The sequence below is a fragment of the Mesoplodon bidens genome (genome assembly GCF_964165515.1).
Source record: "Mesoplodon bidens genome assembly, chromosome: 2".
Classification (NCBI taxonomy): domain Eukaryota; kingdom Metazoa; phylum Chordata; class Mammalia; order Artiodactyla; family Ziphiidae; genus Mesoplodon; species Mesoplodon bidens.
The window spans coordinates 18,870,642-18,887,794 of record NC_138177.1 but is presented as its reverse complement, the minus strand read 5'-3'; the positions used below and the strand labels follow the sequence as shown (position 1 = coordinate 18,887,794).

Sequence of the window (17,153 nt, the reverse complement as noted above, 5' to 3'; positions counted from 1 at the left end):
ACTGTAGTGAAAGTATAACACCTAAGAAAAAGAATCTTAAAAAGAGACAGACAGAAAAGACACCTATACCTACTGGCAGATGACTTCTGAACAGAAACAATGGAAATAAGTAGACAATGGAATATCAACTTAGAATTGGAGACTGAGCAAGGCTCTCTTTCAAGAAAATGGACAAAAAATATTTTCATATTTAAAAAAGAAAGTTTATGACTAACAATCCTTTACCAAAAGAACTTTGAAGATGCTATCAGGAAAAGGGAAAATGACCTCCAAAGGAAAGTCTGAGATGGAAAAGGGAATGGTAAAAAAATAATAATTTAAAATATGTGGCTGATTCTAAACAACCTGAGCTTTAAAAGAATAAGAAGGAGAAGGAGAAGAAGGAGAATTAGTAATAGCATTGAGTTCAGAAGGAAAATAATAGAAGGCAAAGACATTTTCTTCTCACAATGGACCATCCTGCATACCCACTTTGGAGACCAGTGGTATGGACTATACATCACAGATGTTCAGCTACAGCAGACAGCAATGATGGCTGCAATCATTTCAGAGGTCTTCTTAAAAACATGAGCCATGCCATAAGGGACTTGTAGGTTTGGGATAAGGGGAAAAGAATAGGGCACTCCAGACAGAGAAAATAGCAAAGGTTCAGGAATGAGATGAGCATGGCATACCCTGTTCTTCAACCAATAAAGTATCGCACATGTTCTTTTGAAATCTCTAAGACAAAAGCAAAACAAAGCAAAAACCTCAAGAAGCAATAACGTGAGTAGAGCAACAGTGGAAGACATCGGATATTCATTATGACCTTGGACAGGTCACTTCACTCTCTGAAGGCTTTGTATCATGTAATATCTACCGTTCCCAGGGTCACTAATATATTTTGATGACAAATGAAAAAATTCAAAAGGGGAATATTATAGGACTGATCTCTTACATATTACTACTAGTCATTGTACTGGCACTGGCGATACAGAACAAAGGAGACAAAGTAAATCAGCAATTAGAAGGCAATGTGATAGGTCCTGTGACATGAGAGGTATGCACAGGGTACTGAGAAAACCCAGCAGTAGTGACAAAAGCATGCTTCCCTCTTGCCTTTTCAAACTACTAATGTCCACCTTGGTAGTTGTTCCAGTCATCACAGTGAAGTTCAGATCTATGAAAAGAATCATCATCAAGAGTTTTGTTATTAAAAGTTTCAAAATAAATTTAACCAAAGTCAATTTTAAAACATCCAGAGAAGGAATCAAATCAATTTCCTTCATACTGATCAAAATTTCACCACAGAAAGCTAGTAGGAACACTTTGGATCCATAAAAATTAACAAAATTAGAGTTTTTCTAAAACATGAAAACAATTCTTGCTCCATTTTAAAGTACATAAGAGTAATGGTAATATATATTCTCTCTATCCACGCTGGAATTATCCAAGTATAATCTAACAGAAGCAAAAAAAAAAAAAAAGAAATATTTCAAATACCCATTCTCTTTCTGGACTTACACTTTACAACCTAAAATCAAACACATTTTGCATAAATTAATTCTATGATCTACAACATATGTTTTCTACTTGACTGCGAAGTATTCATTGCCTTTAATCATCGGTTGTTCTGTTGTATTTAGCCATTTGAGGCCTATTAATAATGCACACACAAATCCTTCATCTAAGAAAATACTCCTGAAAAAATACACACAGAATGTTCTCAGAGAAAAGCAATTCTTTCTCACTCAACTAGATACAGTAGTAGTAAAGAGGAGAATATTTACTACTAATGTTACAGTGCTGCAACATTCTTCTTCTGAACTGTTTAATATGTATATAATATTAACATTTACTTACATATCCTCAATATATATTAGTGACAGAGGGAAGGGTAGATATCACATATTCCCAAGGATACCAAATCCATTCACATATGACTAAAATGCTTATAATAACTGCAAATGACAATACAATTCAAAGATTCTTTAATTACCTTATTTGTTTAAATTAAAATATTTGGGGCAGTAATAAAATGTTTTTAGTTATGTCCTTAATATTCCAAAAGGCTTACAAGCATTTAATAGTCACACGAATGTAGATTTTCACAACCATTTTTTAAAATGTGTCAATTTAACTGAAAACTTCAAACAAATGTTCATTTTGATTACCACACTGGCCTTAATATATTAGCTAACAAGCAGATATGTTCCTTTATTTCACTGATGAGAGGTAAGCAAGAATGGGTAATGACATTTACTACCAACCAGAGAACAGAGAGAGACAGGAATGGTGATTTAATAGCCATCACTGGTGATCCCTTTGATAAACACTTATAGCACCTATAGACCAATTTAGCCCTATTTACACACAGCTTTCTACTGTACACTATTTCTTTGGGACTATATTTACCTTTCTTCTTAAGTTCTTTGAGGGGAGAGGCCTTGTCTTAAATACTGCTTCTCTATTCCATCCAGCGCAAGAAACAAAACTGAGTGCATATGTATTGATAAATTAACAGCCACAGTATAATAGGTACTTCGCATGGCAATTAGGAGAAAATCAGGATGTGGGTAAAGGAAGCTAAACGGAGCTATAGTTATGCACAATGCAACCAACAACAAGGGACAAGATGATAAAAGTGACTTTGAAATAACATGCTCAGAAACAGAGCAAATCAGTTTACTTAGCATAATCATTTTCAGAAGGTATAGCAAAATTTAGCACACTTTTATTGCTTAACTGAACCCCTCCCCCCCTTTTTTTTTGGTCTTACAAGTGATGCTGCATTTTGTACTATTCCCTGATTCAGATTTGTATAATGCTATCTCATGTCTGTATAAAGCACCTTATTCATACAACTGTGGAAAGAGCTATACTGTTCAAAATCCAAAAGAAAATAAAAACAATGTATTTTTCCACCTTTCCTAGGTTAAAAACACACAGAGTGTTTTGCTAATAAAAACAAAGGTCATCATCTGTCTTACTTTTCATTCATACTGAATGACACGGTTTTTTAAAGATTTTCTGTTAGAAAAATTCTGTACTACCTTGGCTTTAAAATCAACTTTAACCCAATTTTGCACCTTTTTCTGTCACCTTCTTCAATCTCTCAATCAAAATTATGTATCAATTATATTTTTATAAACAATTAGGCTTTGAAAAACAGTTACGATGTAAACTAAGTTATAAGTTACGGTAGCAGCAACCTTACACTATATCTTTACCATTTGAAATGCATGACACTAGACAAGACAAAAGCATACTCTGAAATCTCTTCCTGGGTCTTCTACAATAGTCTCTTACCAAAATTTCTTCTCCCTTCATATATCAAGTTTCTGTGCGCCCCTACTCTCCAAGATTAAAAAATCTGTTTATACCTCCCTCCAACACTTCAGGGGTGAGTTTGTATGTCTTCTGTCTCATATCTTTTGTTTAAGAACGCCAAAACCCTTCATTATTTTATTTTACCAACCCTATGAAGGCAGTGATACACCAAGGGCTGGAGGGTCAAGGAGTTAACTGGGCAATCAGAAATTGGACAGCCGACCAAAACTTAGCACCCCTCTAAGGCGTACGCAAACCCAGTCCGAAAAATCAGCAAAGGCCCTCTTTACAGGTCATGAAGGCTTTAAAAAAAATTATTTTTAAACCCTTTCCCACAAAGGAACTCACGCGCACACACACAACTGCACTTTTCAGAATGTGGAAATACAACTGATCTGGTTCTTTCGGTTTTCAAGAGTTTAAACACCAGGGACATATGCATCTAGATAAAAACTCCTGAGGGCAATTTGATCAAAGGCACAGAAAATCCTTCCTTCAAAGAAATGCACCTTGTGACACTCCAAGGAGGAGGAGAGGTATTTAAAGTAAAACCTGCCCTGAATTATTACCACCGACTTGAGAAAGAAGCAAAAGCCGTTGGCTTCATACAGCTTTTAAACATTTTGCTGTAACCCTGGGGCCACAGAAGCTGATGGTGAAATTCTTCTGCTCATCTCTATAGAAGAGTATCACACAGCAGTAGAAACTCGGGACACACCAACACACACATCCATCTCTACTCCCATTCTCGTCCCTTCCATTCCCGACCTTCCCCCTTTGGTGCCCAAGACCCAAATGTGGACACAGTGTTACAAAAAGCAAAGTCATGGGGCAATGCAGGCGGGTGGGAGGGCAAAGGACCGAAAGAGCCAGGAAAGCAAGGGAAAAGAGGCAGTCGGCTGGCTTGTCTGTGATCATAAAGGAAACATTCGGGTGGGGATACGGAATGCCGCGTGGAAATAAAACCGTCCGGGATGCCCACTCTGCCATCTCCTTGTGCCTGTCGCCCTCCATCACCCCATCGTCTCCCGGAGGACCACCTCCGCGGGGAGGGCGCCACTTACGGTGCCCCCACCCTCACCCTTCATGGGAAAGCAGTGAAATGCGGCTGGAAGGGAGAATGGGGGCTCAGCCGGGGGCGAGGGTCACACCGGGCGCCAGGTGGACACCCTGCGGCGGGTGGCCTCTCTGGAGCCCCGGGGCGGCCCATGCGGAAGGTGAAGGGGGTCCGGGGAGCGTCTAACCCCACCGCTCCCGGGGAGGCTCCGGCTACTCACGTTCTCCGTGTCCCGCTCATTCACCGTCGGCAATGGCGTCCGGGCCGACATTTTGTGCGGGCGGCGGGGTCGGGCCGGGGTCTCGCGGGCCGGGCTGCGGGCCCCGGGAGCGAGCGGCAGGGGTTGCGGCCGCGGGCGCGAGACCGGGGCCGGGCCGGGGCGAGCGGCTCCCACAGGCCGCGGGCGGTGCAACAAGCGGCCCCGGCGGCGGAGCGGGGGGAGAGGACGCGGAGGAAGGGGAGGGGGAGCCGCTTCCCGCGGCGCCGCCGCCGGGGGACGCGAGCCGGGGCGAGGGAGGGCTGCGGGCGAGGGCGGTTGCCCGGCGCGGGCCGGGCGGCGAGGCCGGCGGGATGCAGCGCCGAGGCTGGGAGGCGGGGCGGGAGCCGGGGGGGCGGCGTCCGGGCCCCGCTAGGCTCTCCCGGCCATGGCCGAAGGTGAAGCGGCGCCGCAAATCACTGCTTGGCTCGTCCCGCCGAGCGCGGCCGGGAGCCGGGAGCCGCGGCCCTGACAGCGCCGCCCGCGCCGCGCCCAGCGCCCCGCCTCAGGTGAGCGGCGCCGCCCGGCCGAGTCGCAGCCACGCGACCGGGGCCCAGCGCCGCGGCGCCCCCGCTCCCGGCGCCCCGCGCCTCCGGCGCCCCCGTCCCGGCTCGGTCCGCGCGGTCCCCGCCGCCGCCACAGCCGCCGCGCCTGAGCCGGGAGGAGCGGCCCGAGCCGGCTGCGCGAAGAGCGGCGGGCGCGGCACGCTGCGCCCAGAGGCACTTGGCGGCCGCCGCCGGGTGGGCGGGCGCCAGCCGAGGGGGCCTCTCCATTCATTCCCTCATTAGGGATGCGGGGCCGCCTCCGGCTCCTCCCGCGCTCCCTAGCCCGCCCGTCCCCGTGTTTATTTTTGTTTCTCGCCCCACCCGCGGAGTACGGTCGTCTCAGAGCTTCTGGTGGTTTTTAGTTTGATTCATGTTTGGGTTTTGCCGGGGGGAGGTGACAGGGCGCTGATGCAATTGAGTGGTCCTCTTTCTGTCCGTTTCATGCGGGAAGAATGGGTACGATCCTACCCTGGATCCGACACCGCCTATCTCCTGGCTCAGGACTTTTCCCATTCTTAAATTCATCCCCTCCTCCCCCGTTTCTCAGTTTTCTCAGTTTCTGTCCTCCCCTGAGCCCTCTCCTGGGAGCCTTTGGGTTCAGGGTCACTCTGATAGTTGGGCAGAGGGCACAAAAGCCCCTAAAAGCGCCAGCAGCCTCGGAGGCTCTGCTCCAGAACCCTGTGCGAGGCGCTCCGGCCAGGCGGCTCGCCTAGGTGCCCGGCACCGGGCAGCCTCCTCGGGAACCGGGTCGGCGGAAGAGGTCGCCAGGCGCCCGCCGCAGCACCCCCAGAGTGGCTGAGCCCCGGGAGTCACGACGTCTCCCCTGGCTGGTCGTCACTTCCTGGGACGCAAGGAAGTGTCACTTAGGCGAGCTTGTCTAGGGAGGGAGGGGAGCTGTCTCTGATTTTGGCCCTGGCCTACCTCCTCCAGGTGGCTTCCTCACCCTTCCACCCACCTGCCACTTCTTACATCATGCAGACATCCCTCTGTAATGCGTTACGCAGGGCCCATTGGCCCCCTAAAAAGCAGTGCTGCTGCTTCCTATCTAATATGAGAGCTTACATTTTGCACACTCAGCCTCCAGAACAAAAACCTTACAATCTCCCTATTCCTCGTCTTTCCAATATGTCTTTTTCACTTTCTTTCATGACTGGTCAGGACGATAAAAGGAGCAATAGATAGAAGGGGATAAATTCAACTTTTAAGCTACTTCCTTAAGCCTCCAATGGGGATCTTAAGATGATAGGAAATTCCTCCTCTCTCCTGAAGTTCATCCATTTGAAGGAGGAATCTCTGCACCAGATGGGTTTTTTTATCCTAACTCATAAATGTTGTTTCTGAAAACTTAACACTTGACCCTTAAAACATGTTCCAGGGCTTCCCTGGTGGCGCAGTGGTTGAGAGTCCGCCTGCCGATGCAGGGGACACGGGTTCGTGCCCCGGTCTGGGAAGATCCCACATGCCGCGGAGCGGTTGGGCCCGTGAGCCATGGCCGTTGAGCCTGCGCGTCCGGAGCCTGTGCTCCGCAACGGGAGAGGCCACAACAGTGAGAGGCCCACGTACAGCAAAAAAAAAAAAAAAAAAAAAAAAAAAAAAAACATGTTCCAAAAGACCTAACAATAGCAGATACAAAGATTCTCAGAAAAAATCCTCACCCAGCATATATATTCACTTCTACAACATCATGTATTTACTTCTTTAGCGTTTTATTTGTAGACACTTCCCAATTTCACAAAGCAAGTAAAAATATCACAAGATCCCTTAGGTGTTCATCACCATTCCTCAAACAGAATTCAGGCTTTGGAACCGCCTGAATTAAACACTAAAATGTGGTGTGCAACCCAGGATGCCAAGCTTTTGTAGTCCCTCTGCAGAGATCCTGAATCACCAAGCTGTACTGAAGTTGCCAGGGTAGAAGCTTGTAGTTTTCTGATCAACTACAGCCACTGTTGCCAATCAACAGTGCAGCCACTCAAAAGTACCCCTCTTAACATGAGAGGAAGCAAGCATCGGTGAAAGGGTGTTCCATCCCACTGGAATATGAATCATTCCTTCAACTGGTCGCTTGGATGTTGCTTTTCAATGCCCACTCACATACTATCCTATGTCTTTATCCTTGTGGTGACCCAGACAAGCATATTTCTTCCCATTTTACAAAATTCCACTCAACTGACTTATTCAAGATCACAGACGCACCAGGTTAATAGTGTACAGAAAAAAGATAACTGGAATATATGGTACTGTTCAATCTTGCAGTGGTCGCAAGATCAACAGGTTCCCCCACCCCCTTCCCCCGCTCCACCGTGTAAGGTCATTAAACCTCAAAGATATGATGGCTAGTTAGAGACAGAGCTCAAAGGAGAGCCCAGGATTCTGGCAGAGTGGCTTCCGAGATTTTGAAGTATACATTAAAAGTCTTGGGTAAATCCCTTAGCTATATTTGCTACACTGTGCTCACATACTGAAACTTATTGAATATTACATAATAATAGTGAGGGATACTTATTTTTTAAATCAGCCCATAAAGATAGTTTTATAACAGTGGAGCTTCATTCAAAGGGAGTTTTTATTGGATGGGTAACTCAAATCCATAATTTTGGTTAACGAAATAGACTAGAAACAACTCTGTCCAAACAATGGCATTCAAACAATCCTATTCATACCCACAGTTTTAGGCTTAGTATATAAATTTCACTTTGCTTGGGTAAGAAAAGGGTCGTTGTGTCTTTAAAAGGAATTATTGAGTGCATACCCCTGTGTGAGCTCTCCTCCCCTTAAAATGGCATGAGACAGCTCTATGGAGCAGAATTCTCTAGAACTACACTGTCATATATAGTAGGTATTAGCTACAGGTGGCTATTGAGCTCTGGACAGCTGTCCAGTGTGACTGAGGAACTGAATTTTTCATTTGATATCATTCTAAATAATTTTCAAACTGACATTTGATTCAGTTATTGGAGAATTTTAAATTATGTTGGGAAAAACTTGGGCACATGAATCTATCTTTTCAACTGTAAATATGCTGAAATCTAAATACAGATTTGGATAAATTTAGAAAATTTATCTGAATTGAGATGTGCTGTAACTATAAAATACACACTGATTTTTAAAGACTTAGTAGAGAAAAAAAGGGTGTAACGTATCACTTTAATAAATTTTATATTGATTACATTTTGAAATGCTAATATTTTGACATGAGTTACATAAAATATATTATTAAAATTAATTTCAACTGTTTCTTTTTATTTTTTCAAATGTGAATACTGAAAAACATAAAATTACATATGTGACTTAAATCATATTAGACAGCACCTCTCCATAAAGTAAAAATTGAGAATAAAGAGATTTAATTGCTAAAGAATCAAAGGACTTGATTAGAAGCTATTAATAATTTGCTCTTTGACTCAACAAACATTTATTAAGTACCACTCCGCTCACTCTGCTCAAAGAAAACATTCTTCACCTAATAGTTAACCAGCAGTTAGCATTATAATATTCTCTTTACAGAGCTAAATGAAAAACATGGTGAATTCATACAAATGTTAAGAGATAGCAGTCATTTATAAACAAATAATTTATCAAATGTGACAGATTCAGCAGAATTCATAATAAACTCAGAAAACTGTACATTTCTTATCGTGTGCTTTAAATGTATCCAATGTCTGATAGACTTGGCCAGTCAGTCAGTAACTGTTTGTTGAGGGCATACTTTGTTTCAGTACTGTACAAAGCTATCTCCAATCTCTCATTTAACCCACACAAGGAAACTACAAGATGGGCAGTTCTGTAAGGTAACAAAGAGTTGTCCCAGCTAAAGAGAAACATGGTCAATGGCCATCAGGAAAGGAACAATCAGTTCTTTTCATAAAATAAACTGGATCCTGATTGCTCTCCCAGCATTAACAAGGTAAATTTTTATTGCATGTCAACAATCACCACTTAAAATGGTGAATCACTAAAATGGAAAAGGACCTAAAGAGAAAAGATGTATTTGATCCTAAAAACTGTATAAGGCTCGTTATTTAGGTTAGGCCACCCTGCATGTGGCAAATACAATCTATGTCCAAGTGCCATTTAATCTCCTTCGGTTCCCCATAAAGACTCTCAGCTCAGCAATATCTCACTGTTTGGAGTTCCCCACATGCACCATATTGCTTTACTCCTCTGAGCCTTTGTGTCATCTGTTCTCTCTTTCTGGAATGTCCTCCCCTCTTTTCTGCCTGATGGACTCCAGGTTGATCTTTAAAAACCTTCTCCTGGGGCTTCCCTGGTGGCGCAGTGGTTGAGAGTCTGCCTGCTAATGCAGGGGACACAGGTTCGAGCCCTGTTCTGGGAGGAGGATCCCACATGCCGCGGAGCAACTGGGCCCGTGAGCCACAACTACTGAGCCTGCACGTCTGGAACCTGTGCTCCGCAACAAGAGAGGCCACGATAGTGAAAGGCCCACGCACCGCAATGAAGAGTGGCCCCCGCTTGCCACACCTAGAGAAAGTCCTCGCACAGAAACGAAGACCCAACACAGCAAAAATAAATAATAAATAAATTAATAAACTCCTACCCCCAACATAAAAAAAAATAAGTTCATTTGTATCATTAAAAAAAAAAAAAAACCTTCTCTTGGAAGGCTTCCCTGACATCCCTACCCCTTCCGACACCCACAGAGTTAATTAATCACCACCCCCCACCCCTGCGCTATCTCTACCTTGCCCAGTCTTCGGCTCTTGCTCTCTTTGAACCATGTACATGGCTGGTGCTCCACCCAGCTGTGAGCTGGGTCAAGGGAGGGAATATGTCCTATTTAACTCTTTTTGCCCAAGGCCTAGCAGCAGTGCCTAGCAATTAGTAGATACTCAATTTCCTAAATGACTTTCATTGACTTGTCCCCTATTGTAAATTTTCCTGCACTTCCACATTCTTTTGAATTTCTAAGAAGCATTACATGGGAATTGAAAAGCTGTTATAGGAGAATCATTAAAGTTTACAACCAGGGACTACAGGAGTAGGTAAGAGTTCACACAGTCTACAAAATATCTTCCTAAATCAATGTTGTTGACTGTGTAGCAGAGACTGTTCCGTCTCCTAGAGTAGTAGCCTAACACAGTGCTGCTAATTTTACTAATTTGTGATTTTACTGTAATCATTCTTTTTTTTTTTTTTTTTTTTTTTTCGGTACGCGGGCCTCTCACTGTTGCGGCCTCTCCCATTGCGGAGCACAGGCTCCGGACGCACAGGCTCAGCAGCCATGGCTCACGGGCCCAGCCGCTCCACGGCATGTGGGATCCTCCCGGACCGGGGCACAAACCCGTGTCCCCTGCATCGGCAGGCGGACTCTCAACAACCGCGCCACCAAGGAAGCCCCTAATCATTCATTTTTATCCATGCAGAGGAGTTGCTGATCACTGATATTTCAATAAAACCGTCTTTTAAATAAGCATCTGCATAAACCAAGGTGTACTGACAGTAAGTTCTTAGGAGGAAGTACTAAAAGGTAGGTTGAAAAAATTAAAAGTGGAATAACATGATGACGGAGCGCTGAAAGCAATAAAGCGGGCAGATCAACTCCACGGAGGAGTCATCAGCACCCAGGTTGCTCTTCCCAAGCAAAACCAGCAGACTGAGCATCACAGCATCTCTTAGCAGTGCAAATGGAGAAGCAAAATGAAGGAACAGACACAGCAAAATGACCATTTGAGGTGAGTGACGCACTGGTCTTTAGCAACATCGAAAAATACAGATGAAAATCAGCATTACTAGCATCATCTTCAAATAAAGGGACATTGATTATGCATAGACTCATACAGGTGTGGATACACCCACATTACTGTACCTTTCAAACTGTAGGTTTGTAATGTCACATAGAAAGCAAAACAATCCTTTGAAAGTCTTATGGTAGCCATTCAAAAGTAAGAGTTTGGTCATCTTTCACTTGGCATTTGCAATAACAAATTGAACATATTGTAATTCAACATCTATTTAAACAACCTTGTAATTTGATTGTCTGACTTCATGGACAATATACTGGATGAATGCTTCCTTTAAATTCTTATGCTTATTTTCTTAGTATAAAAATATCAGATTCTTTCCATAAGCTCAACTTAATTTATTCAATCTGTTCATATTGTTTGTGCTGTGTTAAATGTTACGTTACTTACATTATGATGATTTTCTTTCCTTCCTACATAAATATGGACACTATTTGCTACTTTGCTTTTCATTCATTCATTTAAAAATATCGAGCCCTGCTAATGCTCATATAATGCTAATATATAGTGCTAAGCACTATATGAAGTGCTTCAGAAAGAGCAGTAGATAAAATAGACAAAAATCCCCGCCCACATGAAGTTAACATTCGGATAGGCACTTTCAGTGTCTAGACAGTTCAAAAGCAGAGGCTCCCATAAAACAAATAACAGGGCTTCCCTGGTGGCACAGTGGTTGAGAGGCCGCCTGCCGATGCAGGGGACACGGGTTCGTGTCCCAGTCTGGGAAGATCCCACATGCCGCGGAGCGGCTGGGCCCGTGAGCCATGGCTGCTGAGCCTGCACGTCTGGAGCCTGTGCTCCGCAACGGGAGAAGCCACAGCGGTGGGAGGCCTGCGTACCGCAAAAAAAAAACAAATAACATTTTATAAAACTATGCATTGGTTATTTTGCTCTTTTAACAAACATAAGCACCCAGGTCTAATTTATTTTTTTAAGTAATGAATTGCAGTAGTTAGATCTTTTCTTCAATCCAAAGGTAATTGCTTTCTCTCTTGATATTTTGGCCTTTCTCCAGTAAGCTTTTGTATAAATGGCTTCAACTGGTTCCACAAGTAGCTTGGGTACTTTAAAATCATAATAAAGATGCCTTCCTGACCAGGTGGCTTGTATTTGATCTACATTTTGTAATATTATCTAAGCTTTATTACCTTGACACCAGTATACTTAAAACCACATTTCAGCATTATGAACTGCTTTATCTTTAATCACTGATGTTTTTTTTCTTATTTCTATTAGTCCCAGATAAACTGTCAATATTTTAATAGTTCAGCGAGAATCGTATAATAAGTAGGAATCTGCATTTATAACCATTTTAGCAGTACTTTTTTTTCAGGTAAAGAAACAGTTTTGGAAAGTTCCTGTCAGTCCTATAAAAATTAAACCCCCATTACTCACTTTAATGGTGTACTCCACTTTTCCTATGTAGCTCTTACAATAATGACAAGTAGGGAGGCACTGTGAGTGTTCTTTCCAGTACTGTATCTCCAGTGCCTGGAACAGTGCCTAGAATATGGGAGTTCCTCAATTAACATTATCATACTAGAAATGACTAAGTGTATTCAGTCGGTGCACACTTAAGAATAGACAGGCTCCCACATGGTAAACTTATTGGATATGAAATCCCACCGAGATGCACTCAGCAGTTAAAGGGGGTGGATGTTTGAGAAAATGCCTGAAGCTCGTGCCCTGAGGATAGGATGGGCAGGATGAGCCAACCCTCAGAAGATTTAAGAACCGTCCAGTCCTAACTGTCAATCGGACAAAAAGAAATAAACTGCCAGAAATGGGAATGACAGTAGCCTTCCTACAGGCAGGGCTGGCTTCGTGGGCATACAACCCGTGCGATCACACGGGACCCTACTCATAAGGACCTGGGCTTGATTTAATGTTTTGCTTCCACTGTCTTGAAATTCTGAATAAATTGTAAATGAGGGGACCTGCCCTGGGGCCACAATTTATGCAGCCAGTCCTTCTTGCAAAGTTGTTCTGAGGATTAAGTGAATTAATGTATATAAGGTACATAAAATAGTTGTAAACACCATAATTACCTCTCAGTAATGTTATTTACTGTTTCTTCTTATTATTATTATTTTAATTGAATGAAAGATCCTTTAAATTTTACAGTGCTTTACATTACTATTATTAGTATTATTATACATTACTTATTATTAATATTATTATTATTATTATTACTATTATTAGCTATGGTCCAGGAATACTGGGAAAGGAGGCAATGATCTCAGTCCAACAAGCTTCACTAAACTTATAACCACCTGCCCAAGAGGCTAAGCAGTTAGTGAAAGACTAGGTGTGTCCCAAATGCCAGTGTCAGACTTAATGACCATCTGTCTAGCTCAGGAGAGTAAATGAGGGCCACTTCTATTAAGCAACTACAACAGCTGCAAAAATAACCAGCCACCGGGAAGTGAGAGCTCCCATAGTGTGCATTGTACTAGAATCACAAAAAAAAATAGATGGCTTCTATTATTTAACAGCCTACTGAGCACCCTGCAGTTCCCATTTATCATTTTGTTTAATCTCCACAGCAGCCCTATGGGACTTGCCCAGAGTCACACACACAGTTATGGAATATGTCAGATCCACTGTATCCTGATGCCACCAGGGGGAATTGTCCCTACTCTCAAGGAACTCACAGTCGAGTCAGTTAGACCAGGGCCCCCACTCACCACATCTCCACTCACCCTGACCTGCCACCAGGATCTAAACACACACACACACAAAACACACACACACACACGCATACACACACACACCCCACAAAATCAAAAGCATCCATAAAGGAAAATAACTGCCTAGAAAGACAGTATAAAAGGCGTCTATTAGGACCCTGAGGGAAAAACTAAGTGGGTCAGAGTTACATGGGGTTAATTAGAAAAGTCTTTCTGGGGAGCAGAACCTTAAGCTGCGTTCAAAGAACAAAAAGATCCAATATAAGTGAAGAGGAGTGAATCAGGCGTTCTCTGAAGAGAAAGTAATGGGCAAAAGCATGGAGACAAGAATGAGCATGCTGTGGACAGGAGATGACACACAGATTTGTTTGACTGTCACAGACTTTTCAGCAGTCCAGAAAAATCATTCATTTCAGGACTCTACTCTGGGTGCTTATATGTGAAAGTCAGTCTTTCCCTGAATAGAACCATGAGCTTCTACCAAGATGGCTTTAAAATAATGCTGGGAAACGTCACTGGCTCTTTTTAATTCCTTAACAGTTTTCTCCCCGTGGGACCATTCAATTCTCCTTGTCTTTGGGCTGCTCTGAATTCTAACGGCACTCACTCCCTTGGGTCTATTAGACCCAAAAAAAGAAAAATCACAAAACTCTTTCTTTCCCTGAGTGTGGAATACAATTTCCATTTAAAGTTGAAATGTATTGTTGTGGGTTTTCTGACATTCTTTCCCCAAATAAGACCACAACTATTTGTACTAAAAGAATATTTTGCAGTTCGATATGTGGAAACTCATTTTGGTAAGATGCTTTAATGCATTACTGAAGAAATGTTTGCTTTGCTCTGCTGCCTGTTATTTTTATAGACCATTTCTTTGCGATAGCAAGAGCTTTCAACAATAAACAACACATGAACACAATCCTGACCCCCCAGAATCTCCTCTGGGGAGAAAATGGGGTCTGGATGTTAAGTCGTACCAGATGGATGGAACGATTGGGACTTCAGGTCCGATGCCTGATTTCAGCATGCCTCACTTATGTTTGTTCTCTGGGCCTCAGTTTCTCTACCTATTAAATGAAGATAGCCATTTTCACTTCACACTACATGCTTATAAAATATGTTCAAAGCCCTAGTGAGGTACAAATATAAATAATTACATATATATATATATAAACATAGGCTTGAAAGTACTCACTCCCTCCTATTTATGGTAAAAATACAAAATCTCCATGATGTCATGTTCCCAGAATAGAGCACTGATTATCCACTTCAGCCCTCTCAGATGGCAACCAAAGTGCCACTGAAAATCATATTCACGTAGATGTGGCCCAGTTCTGAGGGAGACGTTCACAGCTCTGGTCTTTGCATCACTTGCCTAGGTTTCTGAGCACGTGTCTATTGCTCTAGAACAGTGCTTATCAAACTAACTACGCTGAAGGGCCAGGTCCCCCCCATCCCCAATTTCAAATCTGTCCCCAATTGACACTTTTGTAAAAATACAACATTTCATTCGCAGAAATACTAAAATTTTAAAATTAGACACACAAAATAAAAGCTTAAATTTATTATTAGATTCCACAGACATAAAGTTACTCTGTCAAATTCTACATGTCTCTAAACACACTCAACGTGTACTTAACTTGTTGCTGAGAGTGGATGAACAATTCCGGGTGTGGCATTGGTGTGGGGAACAGCCCCGCTTTGAGGAGTATTGCTCTGAAGCACCCATCTGAGAACTAAAATACTGCCTGCCATATCAGTAAACAAAGGATGTTGCAGCCATCAAGCCATCACATTACAACTGCCCAGACAGTGAGCCCTGAGGGAACTCAGGATGAGAAAACACAGGATCCTGGCCCCAGATAGCTGAGGTGCATATCAAAGGAATGAATTTAGTCAGTCCAGACTCCTGCATCTTCCCATGCATAGAAAAGCACTAAATTCCTTCATCTGAAACATCTGATTTTCTTTTATTAACAGTAATCCTCTGATGCTCCAACTACCTGCCTTTTGCTGCCAAAACTTCTGTATATCCTGGCATCGCCCCCCTTGCCTCTTCAGAACAGTTTTCTCAGCGTTATCTGAGATGCTGTGTCCTGGGTTTGACGTCCTCAGAGAGTCTACCAAATGAAACATAACGCTCGACTTTTAGGCTGTTCATTTTTTTCAGATGACACTCCTCAAAGTCTCTTTCCTTCATTCCTTCCTGCGCCCTCCTAGAAACTTCTTAACACTGAAGCATGACTATGCATGGTGGAGTTTGCAGTTAGTGCTGGAGGTATAGCATCTTCTCAGTTTTTTTCTCCATTTCAAGTCCAGAGATGCATCTGAGTCGTTTCTTAACCACTGGGAAAAGGCATCACCTTCTTGGAAAGAAAGCGAGGTAGTCCAAGCTTGCCCAAACCACTCCAAAGCTGTACACCACTCCTGAGCTCTCTCGGGGATTCCTGAGACGTGCTGTGACGGAACTACATCCTCCATATCCCAGTTCCCAACCCAGAGCCAGTGGGGCCCAAGTGAGTCAGGCACTATAGAAGTCCTTCTCCTTCCCATCCTTTGTTTTAGCGACTTCTGCCACCTTTGTTAATAACCTGTCTCCTCAGAAAAAAAAAAAGAAGTGTTTCCAGTCAGCCATCCTTATTCTTTGGCAACATTTTTCTCTAATGACTGCATTCCTGTGATATCAGATAACTAGAAAAGAAAGAAGAAGAGCCAATGGGTATCAGTCGTTATGACTGTAAGACAAAAAGGAAGTAAATTCCTGGACCTTCAAGTCCTCCCTGCCATGACATCACGGTGGGAGCTTGCCCGCTCTTTACTCTTGCTTCTGAGAGAGCTGCAATTAAATTAAGGATTGTTTATCTGGAGTCTGAGAAAGAGGGAGATCCAAAAACTCCCTGAAAAGATATGAGAAAGTACGTACGTGAATTTTTCTGTAAAATGGGGTCTTCGTGGTAATCCGATTTTCAAGAGCTGCATTTAAAAAGTTAAAACCTGTAACTTAAACAATCCTAAATGGTTTTCTACAGTATTAGACTCAAGCCTTATGTACTATTTCTACTTCATCTAGGCACTGTACTTTTCGAATTACAAGCTGTGATCTGTACCATGAATCACTGTGGGCATTAAAAAAATGAATTAGAATAGAATAAAATAATCACCCATAGTAATCATCACCAGCCTCACACATAGTCCAGGTCTGTACTATTTCATGACACTTTTATCATGTGCGTGTACAGGGTCTCGTAAAATCTATTTCTTACACGCTGGGGCCAAAAAGGGTTGAAAGCCACTGATGTAGAGATTTAGTTCTCAGACTTGAGTGTATACGAGGATCACCTGGGCAGTGAATTAAAATGCGTATTCCCAGGGCCTTTCCACACAGAACCTTCTTATTAAAAATCTGTCGGTGGGCAAGCACCTCAGGTGACTTTGACGGAGGTAGATTATGAGCTTAAGGTAACTATTACAATGCTGATATGAGTTGATTGGGACTTCCTTACTTAGGGTGCTTCCTTAATTAGGATGCTTTGTTCT

General features: G+C 42.9%; 1 protein-coding gene across 4 annotated transcripts in view; it reads right to left on the bottom strand.

Moving 5' to 3' along the window:
• The window catches only part of MARK1 (microtubule affinity regulating kinase 1), a 142,364-nt gene extending 137,641 nt beyond the window's left edge, over positions 1-4,723 (bottom strand). For all 4 annotated transcript variants that reach the window (XM_081226157.1, XM_081226159.1, XM_081226158.1 and 1 more), the window contains exon 1: positions 4,587-4,723. In XM_081226157.1, the coding sequence (XP_081082283.1) occupies positions 4,587-4,637 (51 nt within the window). In that variant the 5' untranslated portion in view covers positions 4,638-4,723. The remainder of the gene's footprint in view (positions 1-4,586) is intronic.
• Between the last annotated feature and the right edge of the window lie 12,430 nt (positions 4,724-17,153).